Source organism: Brachyhypopomus gauderio, chromosome 9, assembly GCF_052324685.1.
Source record: "Brachyhypopomus gauderio isolate BG-103 chromosome 9, BGAUD_0.2, whole genome shotgun sequence".
NCBI classification, from domain to species: Eukaryota; Metazoa; Chordata; class Actinopteri; order Gymnotiformes; family Hypopomidae; genus Brachyhypopomus; species Brachyhypopomus gauderio.
Genome location: NC_135219.1, coordinates 19,285,201 through 19,309,039, shown reverse-complemented (window position 1 = coordinate 19,309,039; position 23,839 = coordinate 19,285,201). Strand labels below are relative to the sequence as shown.

Here is a 23,839-nt window from a genome sequence, read left to right as displayed (position 1 = left end):
CACATGGCCCCCTGTTCCTCACAACCGCAACCAGAGCTGATAAATAAGATGGGGATGAGGTGGGGGTGGTACGCCTCCAACCTCCACCCTGACTCCACCACCCCAGCCAAACATGCCCCGGTAAGCTGCACTTGTATTTGGACAAAATATTCTAAGAAATAATTTTTCTTAACATGTTCGCCAGCACCTTTACTATTATATCTGAATGAAATTGCAGCAACATATTAATAAAATTATATGATAACCCCCCCCCCCCCCCCCCCCCCCCAAATGATCCTTTAGTGGTTGCCATGGCAGTCCTGGTCATGGTAACATGATGGGTCTACTCCCCTCCCTGCTCAGATCTGGGTTCTTTGTACTAACAGCTGGTGTTACACAAGCAGTGCAAATTATGGAATAAAGTAATACGTCTTTACAGTAAGAGCAGGTCACCAAAACAGTTAGTATTTACTCAGGAGCAAAACGTGCAGAATTCCCATTTAGTTCATCCTAGTCTTGGTTTTCTGTGTTGTAAGGGAGGTTAAGTTATGGATGGAACTCCCAAAAATACCAAACACATGTTTCTCCTTCATCTGTTTAAACGCTGCTCTGTCTGCACAAGCAAAAGCAATGAAATCAAATATAAAATGTCATGTATCTTCAATAATCAATGCAAATTCAAATAAAATAAATTATGAATATAACAAAAAGTACATTCTTCAATCTCTTCACTGGCTTCCAGTAGCGGCACTCATCAGATATAAAACCTTGATGCTTGCTTACAAAGCCAAAAATGGACTGGCCCCTCCCTACATGATGTCCATGGTAAAAAGCCGATCTGTACAGCGAACACTTAGAACCTCAAGCTTGACTCAACTTGAAACTCCATGCTTAAAGTCTCATGGAGGACAAAGCTCCAGACTATTCTCCGTCCTGGCTCCAAGATGGTGGAACAATCTTCCATTATCTGCTAGGACTGCAGAGTCTATTGCTATCTTCAAGTGTAGACTGAAGACCCACCTGTTTGTTGAGTTCTTACCGGAGCACTAACTCACCTGATACCACTTGCCGTTGTTCTTAAATTGTATGTCTGTCTATGGTTATTTGTGCTTCTTGGCAAACATCTAACTTGCAAAACACTAGGTAATGATATTGACTCCTGTAGTTTAGTAGTAGTCTGACTTAACGGTGTCTTGAATTCTGGCCTATCCGTACTATTACCTAGGATGTATTCTGTGATCAGAAGCAAAGCACTTTGTAAGTCGCTCTGGATAAGAGCGTCTGCTAAATGCCGTAAATGTAAATGTATATACTGCATGTAAAAATTGCATGTCCAGCTTAGAATTTACAGTCTGAGGATTTACCATTTAAAATTTGTTTGTGTGTGTATGTGTGTGTGTGTGTGCAAACACAAAGAAGATTTTTTTCCCCCCTGCAACAGTCTCTATATCTTATATATATATATATATATATATATATATATATATATACACACACACACACACACACACACACACACACACTACCGTTCAAAAGTTTGGGGTCACCTAGACAATTTTGTGTTTTCCCTGAAATCTCATACTTTTATTTATCAAATGAGTTGCAAAATGAATAGAAATAGAGTCCAGACATTGACAAGGTAGAAATAATGTTTTTTTTTTTTTTAATAATTTTCTACTTTAAACTTTGCTTTCGTCAAAGAATGCTCCCTTAGCAGCAATTACAGCATTGCAGACCTTTGGCATTCTAGCTGTTAATTTGCTGAGGTAATCTGGAGAAATTTCACCCCATGCTTCCAGAAGCCGCTCCCACAATTTTGATTGGGTTAATGGGCACTTTTTTCGTACCATACGGTCAAGCTGCTCCCACAACAGCTCAATGGGGTTGAGATCTGGTGACTGCGCTGGCCACTCCATTACCGATAAAACACCACCGCCCTCTTTCTTCTCTAAATAGTTTGTGCATAATTTGGAGGTGTGCTTTGGGTCATTGTCCTGTTGCAGGATGAAATTGGCTCCAATTAAGCGCTGTCCACAGGGTATGGCATGGTGTTGCAAAATGGAGTGATAGCCTTCCTTATTCAAAATCCCATTTACCTTGTACAAATCTCCCACTTTACCAGCACCAAAGCAACCCCAGACCATCACATTACCTCCACCATGTTTGACAGATGGTGTCAGGCACTCATCCAGCATCTTTTCAGTTGTTCTGCGTCTCACAAATGTTCGTCTGTGTGATCCAAACACCTCAAACTTTGATTCATCTGTCCATAACACTTTTTTCCAGTCTTCCTCTGTCCAATGTCTGTGTTCTTTTGCCCATATTAATCTTTTTCTTTTATTAGCCAGATATGGCTTTTTCTTTGCCACTCTGCCCTGAAGGCCAGCATCCCGGAGTCGCCTCTTCACTGTAGACCAGGTATCACCAAATGGCGGACCGCGGTCCGGATCCGGACGGGAGACTATATTTTAAACCGGAGAATTTATTTTCAGACGAGTGTTACGTTCACCACCCATTTGAGTGTTACGTTCCCCCCCCCCCCCTCCCGCTCAACAACTTTCGTTCGCCACCCCCCCCCCCCCCCCCCCCCCCCGCCTTTCGTTTGCCATCCCACCCACCCCCCCCTCTCCGCTCAACAACTTTTGTTCGCCACCCCAGCTCAACAACTTTCGTTCGCCACCGCGGACCCGGACCTAAGGTCTGAGCTATCTGCCAAAAATGGACCGCGGAAAGATTTAATTGATTACCCCTGCTGTAGACGTTGACACTGGCGTTTTGCGGGTACTATTTAATGAAGCTGCCAGTTGAGGACCTGTGAGGCGTCGATTTCTCAAACTGGAGACTCTAATGTACTTGTCTTCTTGCTCAGTTGTGCAGCGGGGCCTTCCACTTCTCCTTCTACTCTGAAGGGAGTAGTACACACCATTGTAGGAAATCTTCAGTTTCTTGGCAATGTCTCGCATGGAATAGACTTCATTTCTCAGAACAAGAATAGACTGTCGAGTTTCAATTGAAAGTTGTTTTTTTCTGGCCATTTTGTGAGTTTAATTGAACCAACAATTGTAATGCTCCAGATTCTCAACTAGCTTAAAGGAAGGTCAGTTTTATAGCTTCTCTAATCAGCAAAACTGTTTTCAGCTGTACTAACCTACTTGCACAAGGGTTTTCAAGGGTTTTCTAAATATCCAATAGCCTCCTTACACAGTTAGCAAACACAATGTACCATTAGAACACTGGAGTGATGGTTGTTAGAAATGGGTCTCCATACATCTATGTACAGGCCCGTAGCCAGGGGGGATCGAAGGGTTCGTTCGACCCCCCCCCCCGCACCCGCACCCTCCCTCCGTACACACATGCCCCTCAAGATAGGTGGGCTATTCAATGAATGAATAAGGACAACAAATAAGGACAGCAACAACAGACTCACAACAAACTTATAACAGTGTTGCCAACTCTCACACAATGAGCGTAAGACACGCGCATTTGACCGTTTTCACACGCTCACACGCCATACATCCGATTTCTCACACTGAAAAAAAATTTAGTTTATTTATCTCCGATCTACATCTATGATACAATGAGTTACTAGTTCGCTCTGGCGCCAACCACTGGCGATCGATCGCTTTAAGCCAGGTTCACACTACACGACTTTTCAGTCGTCAGGTTTTTGTGCCGTTCGCACTACATGACTGGTTGTGCTGTAATCGCGAGTCTTTCAATTGTTGTGGCTTTCACACTACATGGCTGATCGGCGACGCGGGCTCCCGAAGACTCTCAGTCACCCACTGGGCTAGATATTAAACATGCTAGATATTAAATATGCTAGATATCTGCCGGTCGTCCGCGATGAGTTGGCGACCACTCGGCGAGCGTCTTTCAGCAGTTCACACTACACGACTGAGCGAGCGCCGAGTGATCGCCGATTTGCCTCCGACCACAGTTTCTGTTGGTGATCTACAAAAAACTGTCGGCGACTGAAAAACCAGCCTAAAATTGTGTAGTGTGAACCGGCCATTAGGCGCAGCATAGAGGAAACATATAAGACATAACCCCCCCGCCCCCCGTCAACGTTTTACACCCCCCCCCAGCTCCCTAATCAAATCTCAGTCCTAGTGATTTTGAAAAGTTGGCAACCTTGCTTATAATGAATAAAATATGTGTAAAATAAAAGGTTTGAAGTGTGCTCGTGTATTTAGGGGGCATTGGAGTAGAGAGCCAAATGAAGTCCACTTTTGGGGGAAAAAGATCCCCCCCCATCACAATGCTGGCTACGGGCCTGATGTAGATATTGGATTAAAAACGTTTACAGCTAGAATAGTCATTTACCACATTAATAATGTATAGAGTGTATTTCTTATGCATTTAATACTAGCTAAATTGAAAAAAAAACTGCTTTTCTTTCAAAAATAAAAACATTTCTAAGTGACCCCAAACTTTTGAACGGTAGTGTATATATATATATACATCTTTATATATATATATATATATATATATATATAAAGATGTTTTATATATAATGAAAAGACATAAATGATCATATAATTTATATAATCATGCATGGATTAACCCGTGTCAACAGTGATTACCACAGAACCAGAGGAGAGCCCATGGTTGTATTACCTTGTATACTCCTCTTGAAGAAAGCCTTGCAGCCTTCACAGGACCACACTCCATAGTGGTATCCTGAGGCGTAGTCGCTGCAGACCGCACAGAAGCGCATGTCTTTGGCCAGCGCAAACGTTCCTGCTGCTCCGGCCGCAGTGTACATGTCCTGCCTGTCGGGGGCGCAGCAGAGCTCTTCCCGTGCTGCCATAGCTGCGTGCTGATTGGCTAGCACACTGGATCTGTGGTCAGAAAGATGTCAAAAACCAGACGCCATAAACTGGCATCTTTGTACTTATGGACTGTTTTAGAGGTTAGGGTTGGAAAACTGTCTACAGAAACACGTTATATACTAAAACTGAATTACTTTAGTAAAATTTCAGGGTCTTCATAATAATCTGCTGTACGTGACATAAAACAGGAGTGTGGCCCTGTCTTTGACCTCTTGTTCTACTGACAGTAAATATTTGTTTTATTTTTAATTCTCTTGTCCACCAAGTTGTTCAGTAACATTCAGTGACATGATTATGTCAGTGTTTCACAGTTAATTATCAGATTACCCTCTGCTTTGTTTTCTAACTGTATATAATTTATTATATGTAATGGTGAAATGTAAAACAATGATGCACTAAAAGAAAAAAGAAAGGATAACGGTAGTTAATTTATTTAAATATTTTTTTGTGTGAATATAAATTCGATTTTGTGGCTCCCAAGATCTTTAGATGTAAATGTCTAAGCATATTTGATCCACTGCAGTAAATGTTCTCATTATAAGGCATCTGTTCTCTGTCTTCTCCTTCAGACAGGATGTGATATACCCCACACACGCCTGTTTTCACATATTGTTCTTTTCTCAAGGTTTTAAAGTCAAAATTTCCTCAGAGCTCTCGCAGACCATCACAAAATTTACACCAGCTAAACTACTTCATTCATTCACTCTAGTGAAGTTTAGACAGATTAACATCACATCACTTCACAAAGCTACTTTACTAGAAGCCACTTGAGACTGGTTAACCTACATTCTTACATATTAAATATTAAAAACCAATTCTTAAAAGAGCCTAAAGTGACAAATACATTGAAGCCTGCAAGGCAGCGGACCATTGTACACCCAAATAAGGACAACGCATCCCACAGAGTCAGAGTGCTTTATGGGTTTGGTGCCGCTGTGTGTAAGGTACCACAGAGCAGAGCTCTGCACCCATCCACTCTAATCCACGTGTGAGGAAACTCTTATTCCACTAATTACTGCCATCCACATGCACTATCAGGCTGCACAGCCTGATTCACTGGTTTCTTTTTCACATGTCCGAGTTGCCCACCCCTGCAAATAACAGCTTTCGGTTTCTATCAGCACAAAGTGAATGACATTTGCTGCAGCTCGCTGTCATGTGCGGAGCCGTCAAGCGGTTCTGACCTGTAGACGGAGCTGGTCGCGGGCTCCAAGCAGCAGGGCACCTGTGGGGCAGCATGGTGGCCTCCGCCGGTGCCCAGGTACGAAGACAGCTGGGGACTCGATGGCAGAAACAGCAGCGGACCGGCTGATCCGCCGGCCAGGGGCTGCAGACTCACCTCCGAGGGGGGCGCCTGGGGGTCGGAGGGTGCCAAGAAGTAGCCCGGTCCGGCCGGGGCCGAGGTGCTGTAGCTCGGGGCGGGGTTGGGGTAGTCGTAAGCCCCGTCGAGGTAGTCGACGGCAGAGACGCCCCCCCTGCCGTGCTCCTCCTCTGGGTACATGGGCGAGAGTTTGGGGGGAGGGAGAGCGTTGGAATGCCCCTCCAGGTCTGCGGCGTGTCTGCTGGTCCTGCCCCGCTGTCTGCTGCCTGCGGCCGCCCCACGCGCCTGCCCACTGGACATCACCGGGGAAACACACGCACGGCCAGCATGACTTAAAGCAGCAGCTGCTCACGCACAGTGATTGAGGGAGGGTTTTTTGGGTTTCTTTTTCGTCTCCCCCCCCCCACTCCTCCTCCTCTTCTCCTCCACCCCTTCTTTCCTCTTTACGGCTCCTCCCTCCCCTGGCGAAGCGACTCAAGTCATGCTCGTGCCTTTCACCGCACACTCTCACAAGGGGGGAAAAGTGAATTTCTTTCTCTATCTTTTTACTTCTGTATCTCTTGGTCCTGCTAAAAACGACCTACCGTCCTCAGAGTTTGCAGACTTGAATGGTTACAAACACAAGCCGCAGTCACAAGCGTGTGGTTCATGGTGTCTGGTCTGCTCGTTCACTGTCTGAACATTCGGTGTAACTAACTAGGGCAGCAGGTGCAACCATAAAATCAACTCAGTGTTAATCTGACATTAGTAAGACGCCTCTGAGAAGCAACAGAAGTGGATTCACTGAACATACAGACATTAAAACAATCATCAAACTTACCAAGGCAGAAAAGTCCACAGAAAATGTGTTAAATGATCAACTGTGTGTTGTGGGCTGCAGCATGCTGGTAACACAGACGTGTCTGTGTCTCTTCTAACCTTTCTCTACGCATCTCTCCTTTCTGCCTCTCTCTCTCTCTCTCTCTCCTATAAAAAAGGAGGTAAACAAATTAAAAGACACGTCTCTGTCGATATCGATGGCAGCTCTCCAGAGCAGGTCAGCACAACCAGGTAAACAGGAGGCAGGAGGTCAGGACTTCATTCAGCTGCCAGGTAATTGAACAGATGACTGAGTCAGGAGACAAAAGCGTTCCACCCGAGAAATGACATTACATTCTGCGTCCTGGTGATTAAATATGCAATCTAAAAAAAAAATTATAAGGCGGACCAAAAACGTTGCCATTTGATCATCGGCCACAAAGGCGAGCTGGAGGCTGAGCTTCCGAGATCAGCGTTGAAGATATAGTCCTTCATGTTGCTGTATGATCTTTGCTAGGACATATTTCAATTTCATATGAGCAGCTCACATGGAAATTGTGTAGGAGTTCATTCAGAGACGGTTAAACTAGAAAGGGCTTTAAGATACGTTAGGATGAGTAACTCTTAACTTTCCTTTATATGTAGACGAGTCATAATAGCTTAATTTTTTCTATGTAAGACATGAATAAAGCAAATTAATCTCATATCTCAATGACTTTCGCTAGTGAAATCTTCATTTATGGACATTTAAATAAATTACATTAGTGTCCTTAAAATGATACAGGATGTATGATAAGAGACAGTGGGAGGGACATTGAAGTAATCCACCAGCTCAATCTTGCTATACAAATAATTTGGGTTGATCGAGTTTGAATTGGGTGCCCTCACATTACTGATAAAAACATTAGATAAACAAAAGAAAAATAAACCAACAACAATGCAATGCAACAATTTTCAATCATTGACTCAGTCAGCGCAAACTGCGTTCTTGAATTCACACACAGATCCTGAAGCCTTTTCATTCGCGTGAAGTAATTCACATACATGGAAGTGTGTTTAGTCCTATTAAACGAGACGGGTGTGTTTGCGTGTTCAGCCATCGAGACTCTTCATTCATATTCATTACAATATGGCCCAGGATAATCCCGCAGTATAAGGGACTTCCACCAAAACAATAGTTCTATTATGTAAACAAAAATCTCATCTAAAAATTACAAAAGAGCATAAATATTCAATATTGTCGGCTTCCCATAGCCATACAGTTTCATGTGACCTTCATCTACATAATCATGTGCAACATAAATGTTGGAGGAAGAATTACCCTCCTCTTTAAAAAATATTAATATAAAAAAAACTTTTATATAAAGAAATTCTAAAGCCTTAATACAAGTGTCAACTCGATACCATTCAAAACCAAAATTATTAACACAAGGTCATATTCAGTCAGGGCTCGAGACACTGTAGGTGTCATCTCTGAGGTCTAAAAGCACATTAGATTTGCCCTCACTGATCTGGTTTAAGGCTCTGTTGGGATTTATTTAAATTTTCAAATTTTTGAAGTCCTTCCCAACAATGTGGTGCATAAGAAAAATGTGGATTTTGGCATCTTTTCATGTTTACTTCTTTAGGCTAACGAAATGAACACAAGGTCAGCAGGCATCCGCTCTGTGTACAGTCCTGTTTCCATTAATCAGCCATCGTCCCCAGCACAAGCCGTGCATGGGCTTACAAAAAAGTGTGCAACCTCTCTTTCTAGACTGTACAAATAAAAGAAGAAAAAAAAAGAGACAGACCAAAGAATGCGAGGGAGTGTTGTGAGTCACTCCTGTTTACACACAGAAGTTCACTCAACATTTATTAAGGGGTTTTAATTCCAACCCTGTGCTAGTCAATTATGCACATAGCAAGTAATACCAGGCATTGTGAGACATTCAGTAAACATTTATCCCTGTGTAATTAAGATCTGGCCGTTTGTAAAATTGCCTGTCAGCACAAACCTTTCCTGAACATCATGCATTGCAGCTGCATCTCTTCACATGAAGGTTATTTCACATAAAAAGTATGTCTGATTTTAGCACGTGTGCTTCAATTTGCTGCAGACTACGGGGATTCCGTCAAAACATTCCACCAAACCCCAATAAACATCTTTTGCGTAGCCAATCAGCAAGCGGCTAAGCAGTAACACTTCTGTTGACATGCATGAATATTTTGCTGCATTTTCCGAGGAAAAAAACGGTTCTGCTTGAAGAGTGATTTAAAGCACGATGGTTTTCATCGTGCAAAAACAATGAATACAAAGTAGTAGCTAGCGACACACCTTCAGCACCACTATCTTCAGAATTAAGATGTCGGTAAGACCAGCATGTCACTCAACACACACACACACACACACACACACACACACACACACACACACACACACACACACACACCCACCCACCCACCCTAGAAGGTGCATTGCAAAGAGAACAATGCAGTGATCACGATTTAAATACAACCAAGATCATGATGACTACAAAAAAAATTTAATCAGATTCATCTACAAGAAACACTTTGCAGATAATTATTACCTTTTTTGTTGGTTATTCTTGACATACTTTAGGCAAAAATACAAACATGAAAATAATAGTGCTTGCCTTTGGATTCACTCTCTTCTAAGGAACATTTAGTCTGACTGTTTTTTTAAAAGTACCAGTTGCAGCACTAAATCACTGCATTGTGCACTTCTGATCATAACAGTTGGAACGAGCAACAAATAAAATCAAGCAGCAGCCAAGCAACCATTTTATTAATTTATAGAGCAAGTTAGAATATAAAAATCCCATCACCTCTCTTTTGGTCTGGGACTGCTCTCCAGTATTAACTAGTACCTCTTCCATTTCTGCGCTGGAAGCGGTCTCTAAGAACAACCCTGTTCCTTTGGTGGGCTGAAGAACTGTATGACGGCATATTTGCCACTGGTCATCCAGTCTGGGTCCTGCGAAGTGAGCTTCTCAGCCTGGCCTGGCTGTAAGCCCACCTGGACATTGGCCTTCAGGGTCCTGATGCTACACAGTGGCGCGGGGTGGAAACCCATCAGGGCCCTGCCAAACGGGACTGTGTGCTCCCAGTTCCTGTCGCCGGTCAGCTTGCGGTAGTTCAGGTCACCCTTGAACAAGATCAGACTGGAGGACTGCAGAGAAGAGTACAGATCAGGTGCCTCGGTGGCCATGTCCCAGAATGCATGGGGCAAAGTCCAAAAGCGGTGGTCGTGGTAGGACCACACCCCCTCCTTCAGGTATCGCTTCCACTGGACGCCGCATGCCGACGTCTCCTTGTGATTGGACGCCATGGTCTGCATTACGGTCCAGTTGAAATCTTGCTTGTTGACATCAGATACAAACCATGGGATAGACTTACCATGGAAACGTACTTCCTTGGCCAGTCCAGCAGAAATTATAAAATCTGCAAGAACCAGGTCAGTGACGAGTTCAAAACCAGCATTGTCTAGAATGATGTCCACCTTAGCTCCATTTGACTCTGTTCCTCCAGACGTCTGTGTAGCCATTAGGACCGCCCACACCTCAGCAGAGTTATCCACCAGGATGAAACGCTGCAGGTCTTCCAGAGTGTCAATAGGGCTGGTTTTCTGGAAGTTGTCCTGACCAGCTGAGATAGATAAATCACACTTGTTCCCCCACAGAGACACCTGTGTGGACATCCGAGAGCACACCTGATCACCGGCAAAGTAAAGACACTCCAACAGTGGTGAAATTTACCTGTTGCGTGTTGAACAGGCAAGAAAAGGAAAACAAATAAATGTTTTGAATTGTCATGGAGTATGAAAAATGCTAACTAAATAAACTTGCTTGGTCTATTTAAATTCCAGTCGTAAAGGACAAGACTAATGAAATAACTTGATGTGGTGCAGAAAATGTGGAATTATTCTTCTTTTCATTGCTGTAGTGTAGTGTAGTTTTGGCTGCGTTCTTAAATCTTTTAAGCATGCCTCCCTGATAAATCTATCACCTCATGAACACCCATTTATGCATCAACATTAACAAGAGGCCATGTATGTAGGCCAATAACTCAAATATCCAAACAGTAATTCAAAAAAGGTCTGAGGCAGACACAGAAGTACTGAATGAAGTATGGAAGTCTATTTTAAAAATATACTATGTGGAAGGCCAATAAATTGGAATAAGAGCAGGTTAGTTCAAATTTAAATGCTTTTAAGGATTGCAAGTGCCCATACATACTAACCTGCAGAAACGTGAGAAACTGTTCAGTGAGCGGTTTCTTATTTGACTTGAGGTACATACAGAGAGATTTTGTGGCTTGCTGGGACTCAAAAAAGCTTTTCGTCTTGCTTTCTTTAAACACGTCAAAGTCAGCAACCGGTGGGCTTTTGTGACGGGCAAACACAAAAAGAAACAGAATTTCATAAATGGAGCTGTTCTGGGTACACGTTTACATACATTAATGTTACATAGATTAATTTCCATACCCCTCTTACAGATTAAAGGAGCGTGCCTGATTTCTATGACGGTCTAATGAGGTTCATTTTACCTCAGCCACAAGGCCTCCTGGATCCTCCTGTACATGTAGCACTCCATGTAGAGCCAAGGGGACTTGAACCAGCTCACTGGCTGCTGGTCCTCCATCAAGCCCTGCTGTCTCTGCATGTACTGGTTCCAGTGATCGACGTCCTCAGCTCCATCGGTCAGAGGCAACACGGGCTTGTCTGTCTGCAGCTCATTCCTCAGTTTGGACAGGAAGGAGATGGCCCTTTTCTCCGCTTCAACTCCCACCTGTTTACGCACAAGTGAACGGTCACGTAATTCTATATTAAAAGGTGGTAATGTAAATACTAAAATGAATCACAAATACGAGTCTCCCCCTGGAAAGGTTACAGATCAGCTACTTCATACCAAACATGCGCTCAAGCTTTTGTTTTACCTCCCCGTGTTCATCGAAGAATTTGCTCTTATTTCGATGAAGCGTATCTATGACTTTTGTCAGGATCAAGGGCATTCTGTCTCTCACCGTCAGATATGCAAAAGATCTTGGGAAGAGAAAAAGACAAGACATTATTGGAAGGGATTCCTGCAGATTGGAGAACGATGGATATCTAAAAAGCCATATTTAGAGAACTAAATTGATGGACATGTGAACTTAAAATAACGTTAGAAGAGTACAGGTCCGCTCCCCAAAACGATAACCTTAAAATAGAGATGGCTTGAGAGTTACTCAAAGATCAATGACCTTTCTGTTACATTGTTGTGGGAAACAAGACAAGTGAGCTAACTGACCTAGGTAAATTGTATCTGCATGGACGTAGATAACCAGGGCTGGGGTTCCTCCCAAACAACCTAACGAATAGTATTTAGATACTCTAGATAGTATTTAAATACTTTAGATAGTATTTAAATACTTTAGACAGTATTTAGACTATAGATAAGGACTATAACCTACTGAAGCATCTCTCTCATTTAAGAAGAGTTTGACACTACGATAAGCTTCCTAATAAATCTATATTAAATAAACCTATACTACATTTGAATGTTAAATTTAGACTGTCGATAGATTACTTACTGGATAGTACCAGCTAGTATAACCCACATTCATTTATTTAGCTAGACCCACAGCCTAGCATCGATACTGCCAGGATAAAAAAGCAACAGCAGAGCAACATGTAACGTTAAATTAAAGGAGTTGTGCAGCTAGCTAGCGTTAGCATGTTGCTAACAACATTACAGGGAATTACGTCACACTAAACTGGGAGGTTAGCCGTTAGCTAAGTAGATGCTAGCTAACACCACACAACTCCCACTTGGCTTCTCTTTAACGGTGACCAAATGCTAGTTAGCTAGCCAAATACAGTCTATCCAAATAAGAAGTATACAGCTATAAAAAGGATAGAGTACACATACTCGTATACACAACCTAGGTAGTTCACATACCCTTCAAATATAGCTGACAGCGACTGTGGGGGCTTCGGTTGAGTTGCCTCCATTTTTGCAAACAGGAAAGAATTGTGTTGATTTCCAATAGAAAACTTTAATTAAACCGGTTAGGAAATACAATAACACGAGTGGCACGTCTGCGCTTATCAGACTCGTCAGGTGATGCACATATAAAGAAATTGGGAATAAAAAGGCACCACACGTTACCACCGATTAATTTGAGTCACTAAAAAGCCCAATATAATGTCCAAATCGTGTTCTGGAGTATCAATCCTGCAGAGTTAGTTATTCAAACCCTTCATTGTGTAACCTGTGTATTTTAAATTGGGGTTTGGTACTAAGTTGTGCAGGGCGATGTCCAGACGTCTCCGGCCGGACGTGTCCTTCCCCACCCTGGTCAACACTATCCCCTTGTGGCCGTGTGTTGGAAGGCCATGCGTCCTCATTTCTCAGCGTTTCATTTTACAATTTATCAAGAATATTCACACACTCACGCTGCAGGAAACTGTTTAATAATACACATTCAGCTTGTTCATACTGTGGTCATAAGAACAAAAACACGTTTAACTTATAAGGAGTGTGTTGATACATTTAGTGAGCAGGGTTTGCCACGTAAGTTCAGTAATGTTAATGTTATATGAACTGGCTGTTTTCACTCTTCCATCTATATAGCCAGTATTAAAGACATATCACATCACAAGAATACAACTTTAACCAGCTTTTGATGTTTAGTTTTATATTAATCTCAATAAACAACTGGCTGGCCATCTATTGGACTTGGCTATTTGGGTAATGTTAGCTAGGTTAACGTCAAATGCAATTAGTGCGTGTGTGATATAAATTGAACACGGAAACAACATTATATTTTGTAAGTGCACAATAAAACGGGCATGTCGCCTCAAATTAGCTAGCTAGCTAACGAACCAGTACAAGGAAGGACATATTTGGTTGGTTAGCTACCAGCCATGTAGCAGAAAACCCATCACATCACTATGAAGTGTTTTTTCTTTCAAGGTCTCTGCACCTGCAAATCGTCATGCCAGTACTGACTGGATGCTGCCAATAGATATTGAATCCCCAACTCAGTTTGCACAAATCTTGAACTGCTCTAAGAGACAAAAGCTTATTTATGCTGCAATTTGTTACACGCAGTAACTGTACGGAGTGGCTGCCAAAATATGAGATCATTGATTATACAGTTCTGTTCCCACTCACTTATCCTCATCCTCATGCTCAATTTCCACTCTCCGAACTGGATTCTGTTCAAACTGCTGTTTTCAGTATGTGATCCATAACAATAAAGTATAACGTTTGTTCTAGCATCACCTATATTTATTATCTTCCTTCGTTTATTACCTTTCATCATTAAATAAGGGAATAAAACGTTTCAAAGTTTGACAGATCTCTGTCAATGTTGTGAACATCTTTTCCATTCTTTGGGGTATGTGTGCATACAGTTTCTTTGATATTTCCTGGGTATTGTGGCATACATTTAACTTAGATTCAGTTCCTGCAACAGAAGATCTTGAGGATACAAGTGTACTGCATGGACTGGTTCAGGTTTCTTTTTTAAATATACAGTTTAACTGTATATTCAGTTTGGGGAAAAACCCAGTTGCTGTTGCAAACCACTTCGAGTTCATACAGGCTTAAGACATTAACACTTCTTTATATCTTGGTTTTCTGACATTTGATAGGATTTTTTTTGGTGTGAAAAAAATCACAAAAAGTGGGCAAAGCCAAACAACAACAATAGTGATTGACAGAACAATGGGCACAATTTAGATGAAGACTAGATGAGTTGTAGTTGATCTGTACAAGAGTCCAAAATGTTGCCAAAAGACTCTGTTACATGTATTGCATTACACATGAATACATACAATCATGAATTTAAATTTAAAGTTTGAAGTTTCTTTAGTATATGACGATTGAGAAAATGTTACATCTATGAACATCTGTAAAAAAAATCTTACCCCCCCCCCCCCCCCCCATTCCAAATTAGGTTTGTAATTCACCACAAATGCAGGTTCTTCCATTATTGTTTAAAATGTGTTTTACCACAGGGTTTCTATCCTATAAATTGTGGCACCAATAGACGGTAGACAAGACTTATAACATAATTAGGGAGAAATACATAAATACACATAACATCTTTGTCCTTCCAAACTTCCAAAATGTTTTAAACTGTATTACCCACTATAGTAGACTGCTCTGATTTTATATAAGTTTTGGGGGTAACTGAACATTCCTTCAATATCTGTCCGTTGTGCATCCTTAACGTATGTGTACCTAACAAATAATGCATTTTATTTGGGCTGCCCAATAGAATAAAAGTGCAGATCAGGCAAGGTGCTGCCTTTCCCCTAGCTTTAGTTCGTGTTTTGAAGCTGATTCTTGGTGGTTGATTTTTTTCCCCTTCAAACCAAGGAGATTTTTTGATTAAGTTAAAAATTAATTAATTTGATTAAATTTTTGATTAAGTTAAAAATTATTTACTTACAAACGAATTAGATAGTTGTATGGAGGTAAAACATTAATGTTGATAACATTTCCCCCAAGAAATTGGCAATAATATAAATCTTTAAATATTGTGAAATAATGGGGTTACAATTATTACCAAAAACAAACAAATATTCTATTGTGCTAGCGAGCAATACAACACGGGACTCGCATTTCAACAACATACAACACAAAATCAAAACATACAGAAGTACAGGACATTAAAGGACGTTTTTATTCTCACTCTCCCGTCAGCACCGCGCGGTGGTGGGTCAAGCGGAACCGGGCCGGATCAACGTTAGTCTCGCTCCTCCGAGCATGCTGGAGGCGCCGATAATAAACCACGTCAACCGACATGCAAATGCTGCTCCCCTCTCTCACGACGCGACCTTATCTGTGTTTTTAAGCGCCAGGGAGGAGGAGGAGGGCGGCCTCCCCTCGGGTGACCCCTCTCGGTGCGTTTAACGTGACCCAACGGAAGATCTAAATGATCAGTAGAATAAACCAAGCCGGTCGCGCTGTGAACGTGGCGAACGACACCGCCGCGTGTGGCGTGAGTCATTTGGCGGCGCGTAACCGCCGAGACTGTTTGTTTTGGCATCCCGGGAAGTGAGGGTTTTTTTTTTACAACCGCTGTTTTTTAAGTCCTTTACACGGTCATGTGATTGTAACGTAACCCGACCGGAACACACCGACAAGCGTCGCCGCCGATGCTGCGTTCAGGAGGAGCAGAGCAGCTGCGAGCCCGACGGACGAGTCCCCGGTAACGACCGACAACACGCCGAGCTCCTCGCTCGGAAAGGTACGGGTGTTTGGGTTTTTTTTAATCGTGCTTTTCTTGCCTATCTAGACGTATATAATGATGGTTTCTATATATCGATTAGTTTGAAGTTTGATCATTTTATTGGGTGACCCCCCCCCTTCCCCGTGTGTGTGTGTGTGTGACCGGATCACGAGGCTCCGTTTATTTTCACTTCACGTCGTTCTCGGCGCTCGCGGCGCCTCGCGCGGTTTTCTCGCCGTTTGTGGGGGACTTCTGTAACAATTTTAAATTAGGACACGGTACGTATATTTCTTTTTTTAGAGGCGCCGTTGGAGGAATAACAGAGCGCGCGTAAACCGTACTAGTCGTTCACGTTTCGCTTCTCTCGGCTTATTTTCTGTTTGTTGGGAGAGAAAAAAAACACACACAGTGCGGAAGTGGTCTAAGTGTGCGCGAGCTGTGTGCGCGAGACGTGCGCGCGAGCCGTGTCCGCTCCACGTGTCTGCGTTAGGGGCGGGGCCAACTCAAAACGCGAGCGCAGGGGCGGTTCGCGCGTACCGTCGCCGTGACGCTCGCTTTTAATCGCAGTGAAATTAGATCGCGGTACTTAAATTAATCAAGCCCGGCGCCCACAGATACGTAATGTAATCGTTTAAAGGTTTGAAAACGCGCCTTTTAAAGAGTTTACAGTTATGTTAATGTTCAAATCAAAAGACAGCGTTCTTGAGAACCGCAGAAAGCTGCTTGTTTGTATGGTGTGTTTATATTCAAACATCAACCCGTTAGACATATTGTCTCTCAAAGATATCGCCCTGTAGGTACACATTAGCAAACGTAACCTGCTATGTTGCAGGGTTTCCACTCTTCAATGGAAATAAATGATAGAAAAATTGAGTTTTTAGGGGGGATATCATGCATAATGCTGATCACGTGACGCACAGAGGCTACACATGTGTGTTGACCTTTAGGGGCTGGGCACAGAGAGAACAGCAAGGCCAGATCTCGTGGCCAGTGAAGGCTCATCCTTATCTCAGATTAGGTGTTTGACCTCACAAGTCAAATGCTTGATAGAGGGGAGCAGGGTTCAGTGACCAGAGGTCAGGTATTGACCTGTGCATTGAGATATAATGCTTGGTTGAAGTAGCAGCCAGGAGTGGCCTGTAGCTGGTTATGTCCAGCCACTCTGTGTTTATAATGCCAGTTGCAAGCTAACTACATTTTCCATTGTGTAATGAAAGGAAGTTAGTGTGATTGGTTGTATGTGCCATGTGCAAAAAAAATGTTTAAATCCTCGACCTTTTTGCATGTCGTGTTAGTTTGATGTGTTTGATGTGAGTATGTTACTTTACAGGTGGTGGTAATAGACTGTAGGCGCCCTATATGTCACTTCTGAAGGTGACTTTGTTATATTATGCAAGCAGAGGGACTGTATTTTAATTGTTTAATGTGTCAGTGACTAATAGTTGGAGGGAATACTGGTTAAACTAAAAGCAACAGAAGACACGGGCTTCAAACTGCGATCCGTAGCTTGAACATTGTTTAGATTAGGTTGTTCTCTGGAGGAGGAATGAGAAGGGGATCATTGTAAACCTGAAATGTATTAATACACGAGGTCTACCATGAAATTGCTCCGTATGGAGAGCTGGACTGAGGAACTAACGGAAATGCACCAGAGGTTTAGAATAGACTGACCCGTGTCTTCTGCTTCTGCAGATTGACCTGAGATCAAATTCTAGGACTAAAAAAGATGGATGCCCCGGAGCTGGAGCTATCACCAGCTCCCACACACACACACACACACACACACACACACACACACACACACACACACACGCCCCCCCACCCCCCACAGGGCACACCCAGTCAGTACTGCGTCAGTGCTCCCAACAGACAGGATTCAGGTTTGAGCAGCAGCCATGGGCGGTCCACAGCAATGCTGCACAACCAGTACCCTGCCGGGCGTTCATGCACTGGTAAAGGTTTCCCCAGCCTTCCCTTTCTCATGGTGTTTTTTTGATGGGATAAGCCTATGGTCCATTAGATTTGAGTAATTCCAAGAAGCTGGAAAAAAAATGGTGGGAATTGCATATTGAAAGCCCAGAAAGCATGAAACATTTGAACTGTTTTATCCTCTTTTCTGTTTTTTTTATTTCAGTCACGACAACAGCATAGAATTAAAAAAAATAGCCCAGGTCTAAATATAACCCGGTGAGAGCGGCGACCCTCGCTCCTCCCTAGCGCCCCCCCCCCCCCATATCGGCTTGTATTCCCTCGAGAAAACTGGTCGGGGAGAGTTCCGGCTGCTTCAGTTCGTGGGTCAATATGAAAACCACCCGCTCCATCCAGTTTTCCCGTGCAGAGCAAACATCCTGACACACACACACAGCTATCTCAGCACGGCCCCAGCTCGCCTGGATCAATGCGAGGCTCTCTTACCGTCGTCTTGGCCGTGCACAAAAACGGTTCGCAGTCGAATCTGCCGTTTAAGAAAAAAAAAGATCAAGATATAAAAAATATTACATGCTTTCACGGCATTACATACGCAGGTCACTGTTTAGCTTAATAAGTTGGGGGTTTTGTTTTGTTTTTGAATATATTTGTTGTGTCTACATAGCCACTATTTGTGTGTGTGTGTGTGTGTGTGTGTGTGTGTTTGTGTTCAGAAGGCCTTCTCTGAGGCTCGGTGGTGTTTTTTGTTTTTTTGGTCTCGTAGTTCATTGTGGTCTGCAGCAGACAGGAAGTTGACTGTCATCTCTGCCCCCCTCTGTGTAGGTGGAAGCATGGAGCTGGCCAACCATGGTCTTATCCTCCTGCAGCAGCTCAACGCACAGAGGGAGTTCGGCTTCCTGTGTGACTGCACAGTCGCCATTGGTGACGTCTTTTTTAAAGCACACAAGGCGGTGTTGGCTGCCTTCTCCAACTACTTTAGAATGTTATTTATTCACCAGGACAGGTAACAGAACACACAGAATCACACCATTTATTACTAAAACGTGTTATTTTGTAGCATGGGTTTAGTGTAAGCAGCACCATTACAAAAAAAAAGGAAAAAACACAGGGGTGACTTTTCTAAAACTGGCATCCTTTGGTGGGTGTTATTGCAAGTATACCATAGCTACACCAGCATTAAAAAAACATGCTTTGTGTGGCTTCTTATAGTTGAATGATACAAAAATGGCAAAATTTATTTAGCTAACTTTCTATCCTCCCATTCTTCTATATCAACAAACCTCCATCATGCGTTTGTTGTCATGGCTATGCCTTGAGGCATTATTCAGTTATAAGTTCCTTGATATAAGAATGTTTGTTTGTTGTATAGTATGTGTGTTGGTTTCTCCAGCGACTTTGTGTGTTGTCTTCTCCAGCGACTGTGTTCGTTTGAAGCCTGCTGACATCCAGCCTGATATCTTCAGCTACCTCCTCAACCTGATGTACACTGGCAAACTGGCACCACAGCTAATAGATCCCGCACGGCTAGAACAGGGCGTGAAGTTCCTGCACGCCTATCCCCTCATACAGGAGGCTAGTCTAGCTAGCCAGTCGGCGTTCTCTCATCCTGAGCCCAGCATTCGTCTTTCCACCTCCCTCTATGGCATTCAGATTTCGGACCAACAGGGGGCGCTGGCCAGCCGTCTCTCTGCCAGGAGGCAGTCCTCACCCATTGACTCTGAAAACCCAGGCATGCTCGATGGGAAAAGCGCTACAACAAACGCGTGTTTCTCACAGACGACGTCTGGGTCCAGACTTCAGCCGGAGCCGGACGTGGAGGCGTCTACGAGCAGCGGTCTGTTTGGGCGGGAAGGGTCGGACGCAGATATGTCGGCCACCGACACCCCCTCGGCTTCAGCCAGCGGCAATAGCAACACCATTCTTCACGTGAAGCCAAGTATCATGAAAAGAAGCTCCTCCTTCAGAAAGCACTACACCTGCCATTTCTGTGGGAGTCGCTTCAACCAGCGAGCGGCTCTGAGGGAACACCTCCTCTGGCACGCTCAGGCCGTGCCCCCTCTATTGGTGGAGTCTGGAGGTGCGGCCTCCCCCTTGTTGCCTGGAGGTGCTGCTACACCCGACGTAGAGGAAGTTCTCACAGGCGTCGGGGCGGCGGCCGCCACCCCCATCACGGTGGACGTGCTCAGCGACGGCGAGCAGCCTCTCTCCGGCCCGAAAGTGTCCCCGCGAGGCGAGACGGGAGGCTCGGTCCCCGTCGCGATGGCGGCGGCCGCCGGTTTGTACGCGTCGCAGCCCCAGGCGGACACGCCTCCCCCGTCGGACATCGCCGACATCGACAACCTGGAGGGCGCGGCCGACGTGGAGCGCGAGGTGAAGAGGAGGAAGTACGAGTGCTCTACCTGCGGTCGCAAGTTCATCCAGAAGAGCCACTGGCGAGAGCACATGTACATCCACACGGGCAAGCCGTACCGGTGCAGCGCCTGCGGGAAGAGCTTCTGCCGGGCCAATCAGGCGGCCCGACACGTCTGCCTGAGCCAGGGCGCAGACTCCGCCTACACCATGGTGGACCGGCAGAGCATGGAGCTGTGCGCGGCTGACGACTCCAGCCAGATGGAGGCGCTGTTCCTCGGCTCCTCCGGAAGACCCTACAAGTGCAACGTGTGTGAAATGACCTTCTCCAACCCCAACGAGGTCATCAAGCACCTGTGCTTCAACCAGGGGCCGCTCTCGGAGGGCAGCATCTTGGGAATGGGGCTCAGTGGGTTGAATAGCGATAAAGTGGCCAAAGACGAGGGTTCCGATTCGTCCAGCGGTGGACCATTAGTAACGGCCATCGAAACTGAGGAGGTTTTGGTAGAATGATCTTATTGTGTCTAATAAATGTTTCCCCTTTTCCTTTGTGTGTCAATTTTCTGAGGTGATTCTGATGAAGCTAATGGTATATATGAAAAAAATGCGTAATGTGCATGTTGGGACCTCTTTTTCCACTGAATTTGATGCTTTTAGCATTGTATGCTCTTAAAAAGCAAAAACAGGAAATTGAAATATCTTTATTATACTACACTTATATCTTATTGCTTTTCTGAATTTGAGTGGTTAAGTCAAGTCATTCACATGTTGTAAGCTGTGGTTTAAGCTTTTCCTCTTTGTAACTGCCAACAGGAAGAAGACATCAATCGCAATAATTTCACATCTGCTGTGAATGGTAGTCTAACCATAATGTGTAATTCCATTATTGGGTGGGTAAATCTGATCAGATTAAAGATGAGGGCTGGTCTGGGCTAGTTCTCATGTGATTGGATAAATCTGTGATGGCACAAAAACCTTAAATCACCTAAACATTCATGACTCTGAAAAAATGGCCATTACAGTACAACCTTTTCTATGTTCTGTTTACTTACTATTTCATCATTTTCACTTGGCAAAGTCTGTTACCCATAGTGTTTTTATTTAGGCTTTTTGGTAACACCCGGTGTCTTGTCTCTTGGGCAGCTATGTGTGGTGCTTGTTTTAACCCTTTTGGGCAGAAGTATCATACTGGATTACCTTAACATGGATGAACTGATGTAAAAAATACAAAAACAAAACATTTAAGGCTTGCTTCTGTCGCTTTGATATAAGTCAAACATTCATTTATTGTGGTTGAAAATCCAGTAGTCTAAGTCTTAGTTATAAGTAATACTCGAAGAAGTTTTGCTTAATTGTTCAAGTAGTCTCATGAAGTCCTTTCCATTAGCAGAAAACTTCATAAAGAAGATCCCGTTTGAAGCTAAAGCTTAATCAAGTTTTTATGACTAGTCACTGCAATGATTTTACTACTTGAATGCTAATCTGTTACCTGAATGCCAGTTTATTACTAATAGTTTCATGATTATTTTGTTTTTTTGTTTTCTTTTTTTGTGCCAACACACCATGGATGTATTTAATTTAGCCATTGCTTGTAACTTAACCACAGAAAAATGTGCAGGATGTCCTATAGTTTTATGTTATTGACCTTTAGACATTCCTAACAACAGAGGTGCCACCACGGCCTCTCCGAACTGGCTCAAGTCCTGCAACTGGTGTTAATAAATGTTTACAGTTGTGCAGTTTTGTTTTTAATCGCCATCCTGTTTTAACCTGTTACAATGCGTATGTTCTTTGAAGATGCTCTGGGGGACCCTACACATGTAAATATCACAGCTTGAAGATTTTACTGTAGATAGCAATGTCAGTCTTTATTTGCCAATCCAATGATTTGCTTGAAAATGTTTTTAAAGCCCTTATTTTTGAGTTTGATATGAACTTTTCTAATTTTATACACAGTACTATATTTACAAAGAATATTTTATATTGCAAATGTTGTATATTGCAAAATGCATCCAGCGTAGACTATAATCAATTTTAGTGTAGCACAAGTTTATGAACATTTGTTGTCTCTGCATGTAGTCTTTCTGTTGATATGTTGGTCTGACTTTAATTTTGCAATCTGTTGTTATTTACTGTTTATTCATTATTCAGTTCGATTGCTGGTGACACTTTGCCACTGCTGTCAAAGCACTGAAATCTTCTAGGGACCTGACTACTCTTGCTGAAATCTTCTAGGGACCTGGTTACTGTTGAAGAAACCATCTAGAGACCTGACTACTCTTGATGAAACCTGAATTTAAAGCAATGTGAGACAACCAAGAGCAGCTTTCTTTATTTGTCTGATTGTAAACTGTCAGTGGAGTAAGTGCTAAATGAGTGTGCTATTCAGTGCTAAATAGTGACTTGGAACCTCCTTTAAATGTCACCAGTACCCAAAGATGAGCAGATCTTCAAGCGAAGTTATTTTCTTGTGCTGGATTTGGGAACAAAAACAAAATGGGTTTATGTGGTTTTGTTTTCAGAAGAGAACTATCTGACTTATCTTAATCTTTCAAAGTATTATTTTCTCAGCAGCCTATCACGTTTTATCACAAGAGCAGTCAGGAATACTAGTTTTTCCCCCCAGGTCCTGTATCTAGAGGGCATTGTGACTTAAATTACTACTGAATGGTTAATCAAAGGCTGGGATTTTTTAACGAACTCCTCCTCATTTTCATTCTTTGTTTCTCATTTCTGACCGAGGTCTTTGATGCTCCCGTTTGACGTGCGTGTGTTGGACTGCCATGTCTTGCTTTTCTTTGTAACTGTTAAGTGACTGTTCATATGCAAACTGTTAAACTGTTCCATTCTGAAGTCCTTTCTGAAGCAGTGAGGGAGGAAGTGAGAGTTCTTCCTCACACGCACAAACCCCAAAGCGAAGGCAGACTTTAGGTATACTGTGATGTCCAGGTCCTCAGGAACGTGAACAAATGCCTCTGGGAAAAAAATTTGAATTCTGATTGTGAATAATGAACAATAAAACATTTTTCAACAAATAATAAACTGAATTACTCTATTCAATTATTCATATCCAGTGGGGAGTTGAGTCATAGATTTGATTTATAATGCAATATAGACCAGTTAATACTAAGTGTCAGTATATGTATCTTATAAAAGGTTTATATTTACTAAAATATGTTAAATAGCTTGTCAATCTATAGAATAATAACTCTTACTAACATCCACTTCCCAAAACACATTAAACTACATATATCAACTATTTTATTCCAAGTCATCAGTTCATACTTCAAGCATTTTTCTATCAGAATAAAATGGCATGACTTTGCCTCAAAGTTTCCAGATGTATCTTAACAATTTATCCCAGCTCCTATGATTCATATGATTTTGAGAATCATTTCCC

At 43.0% G+C, this 23,839-nt stretch overlaps 3 protein-coding genes and 1 long non-coding RNA gene across 5 annotated transcripts in view; 2 read left to right on the top strand and 2 right to left on the bottom strand.

Moving 5' to 3' along the window:
• LOC143523354 (uncharacterized) overlaps positions 1-860 on the top strand; it is a 3,582-nt gene extending 2,722 nt beyond the window's left edge. Inside the window, exon 3 of the long non-coding RNA XR_013133318.1 lies at positions 722-860. This is a non-coding gene — a long non-coding RNA (uncharacterized LOC143523354). The remainder of the gene's footprint in view (positions 1-721) is intronic.
• esr1 (estrogen receptor 1) overlaps positions 1-9,887 on the bottom strand; it is a 17,361-nt gene extending 7,474 nt beyond the window's left edge. Inside the window, 4 exon segments of the mRNA XM_077017737.1 lie at positions 4,600-4,823; positions 5,999-6,427; positions 7,054-7,101; positions 9,762-9,887. Of these exon segments, the coding sequence (XP_076873852.1) occupies positions 4,600-4,823; positions 5,999-6,427; positions 7,054-7,067 (667 nt within the window). The 5' untranslated portion in view covers positions 7,068-7,101; positions 9,762-9,887.
• Positions 8,734-13,275, bottom strand: dcph1 (damage control phosphatase 1). The gene is made up of 5 exons (XM_077017738.1): positions 12,876-13,275; positions 11,872-11,977; positions 11,482-11,723; positions 11,176-11,317; positions 8,734-10,621 (listed from the first exon to the last, which is right to left on the bottom strand). Exons 1-5 carry the CDS (start codon positions 12,926-12,928, stop codon positions 9,833-9,835), a joined length of 1,332 nt encoding a protein of 443 aa, XP_076873853.1. The 5' UTR covers positions 12,929-13,275; the 3' UTR covers positions 8,734-9,832.
• Positions 13,276-15,658: 2,383 nt separating this feature from the next.
• Positions 15,659-23,481, top strand: zbtb2b (zinc finger and BTB domain containing 2b). Of its 2 annotated transcripts, none has more exons than XM_077017733.1 (3): positions 15,659-16,179; positions 18,913-19,093; positions 19,506-23,481. In XM_077017733.1, the coding sequence occupies exons 2-3, from the start codon at positions 18,921-18,923 to the stop codon at positions 20,950-20,952; spliced, it is 1,620 nt and encodes a 539-aa protein (XP_076873848.1). In that variant the 5' UTR covers positions 15,659-16,179; positions 18,913-18,920; the 3' UTR covers positions 20,953-23,481. The 2 variants fall into 2 exon arrangements, with proteins under 2 accessions (XP_076873848.1, XP_076873849.1); XM_077017734.1 differs by lacking the exon at positions 15,659-16,179 and adding an exon at positions 16,346-16,439.
• The last annotated feature ends 358 nt before the right edge of the window (positions 23,482-23,839 follow it).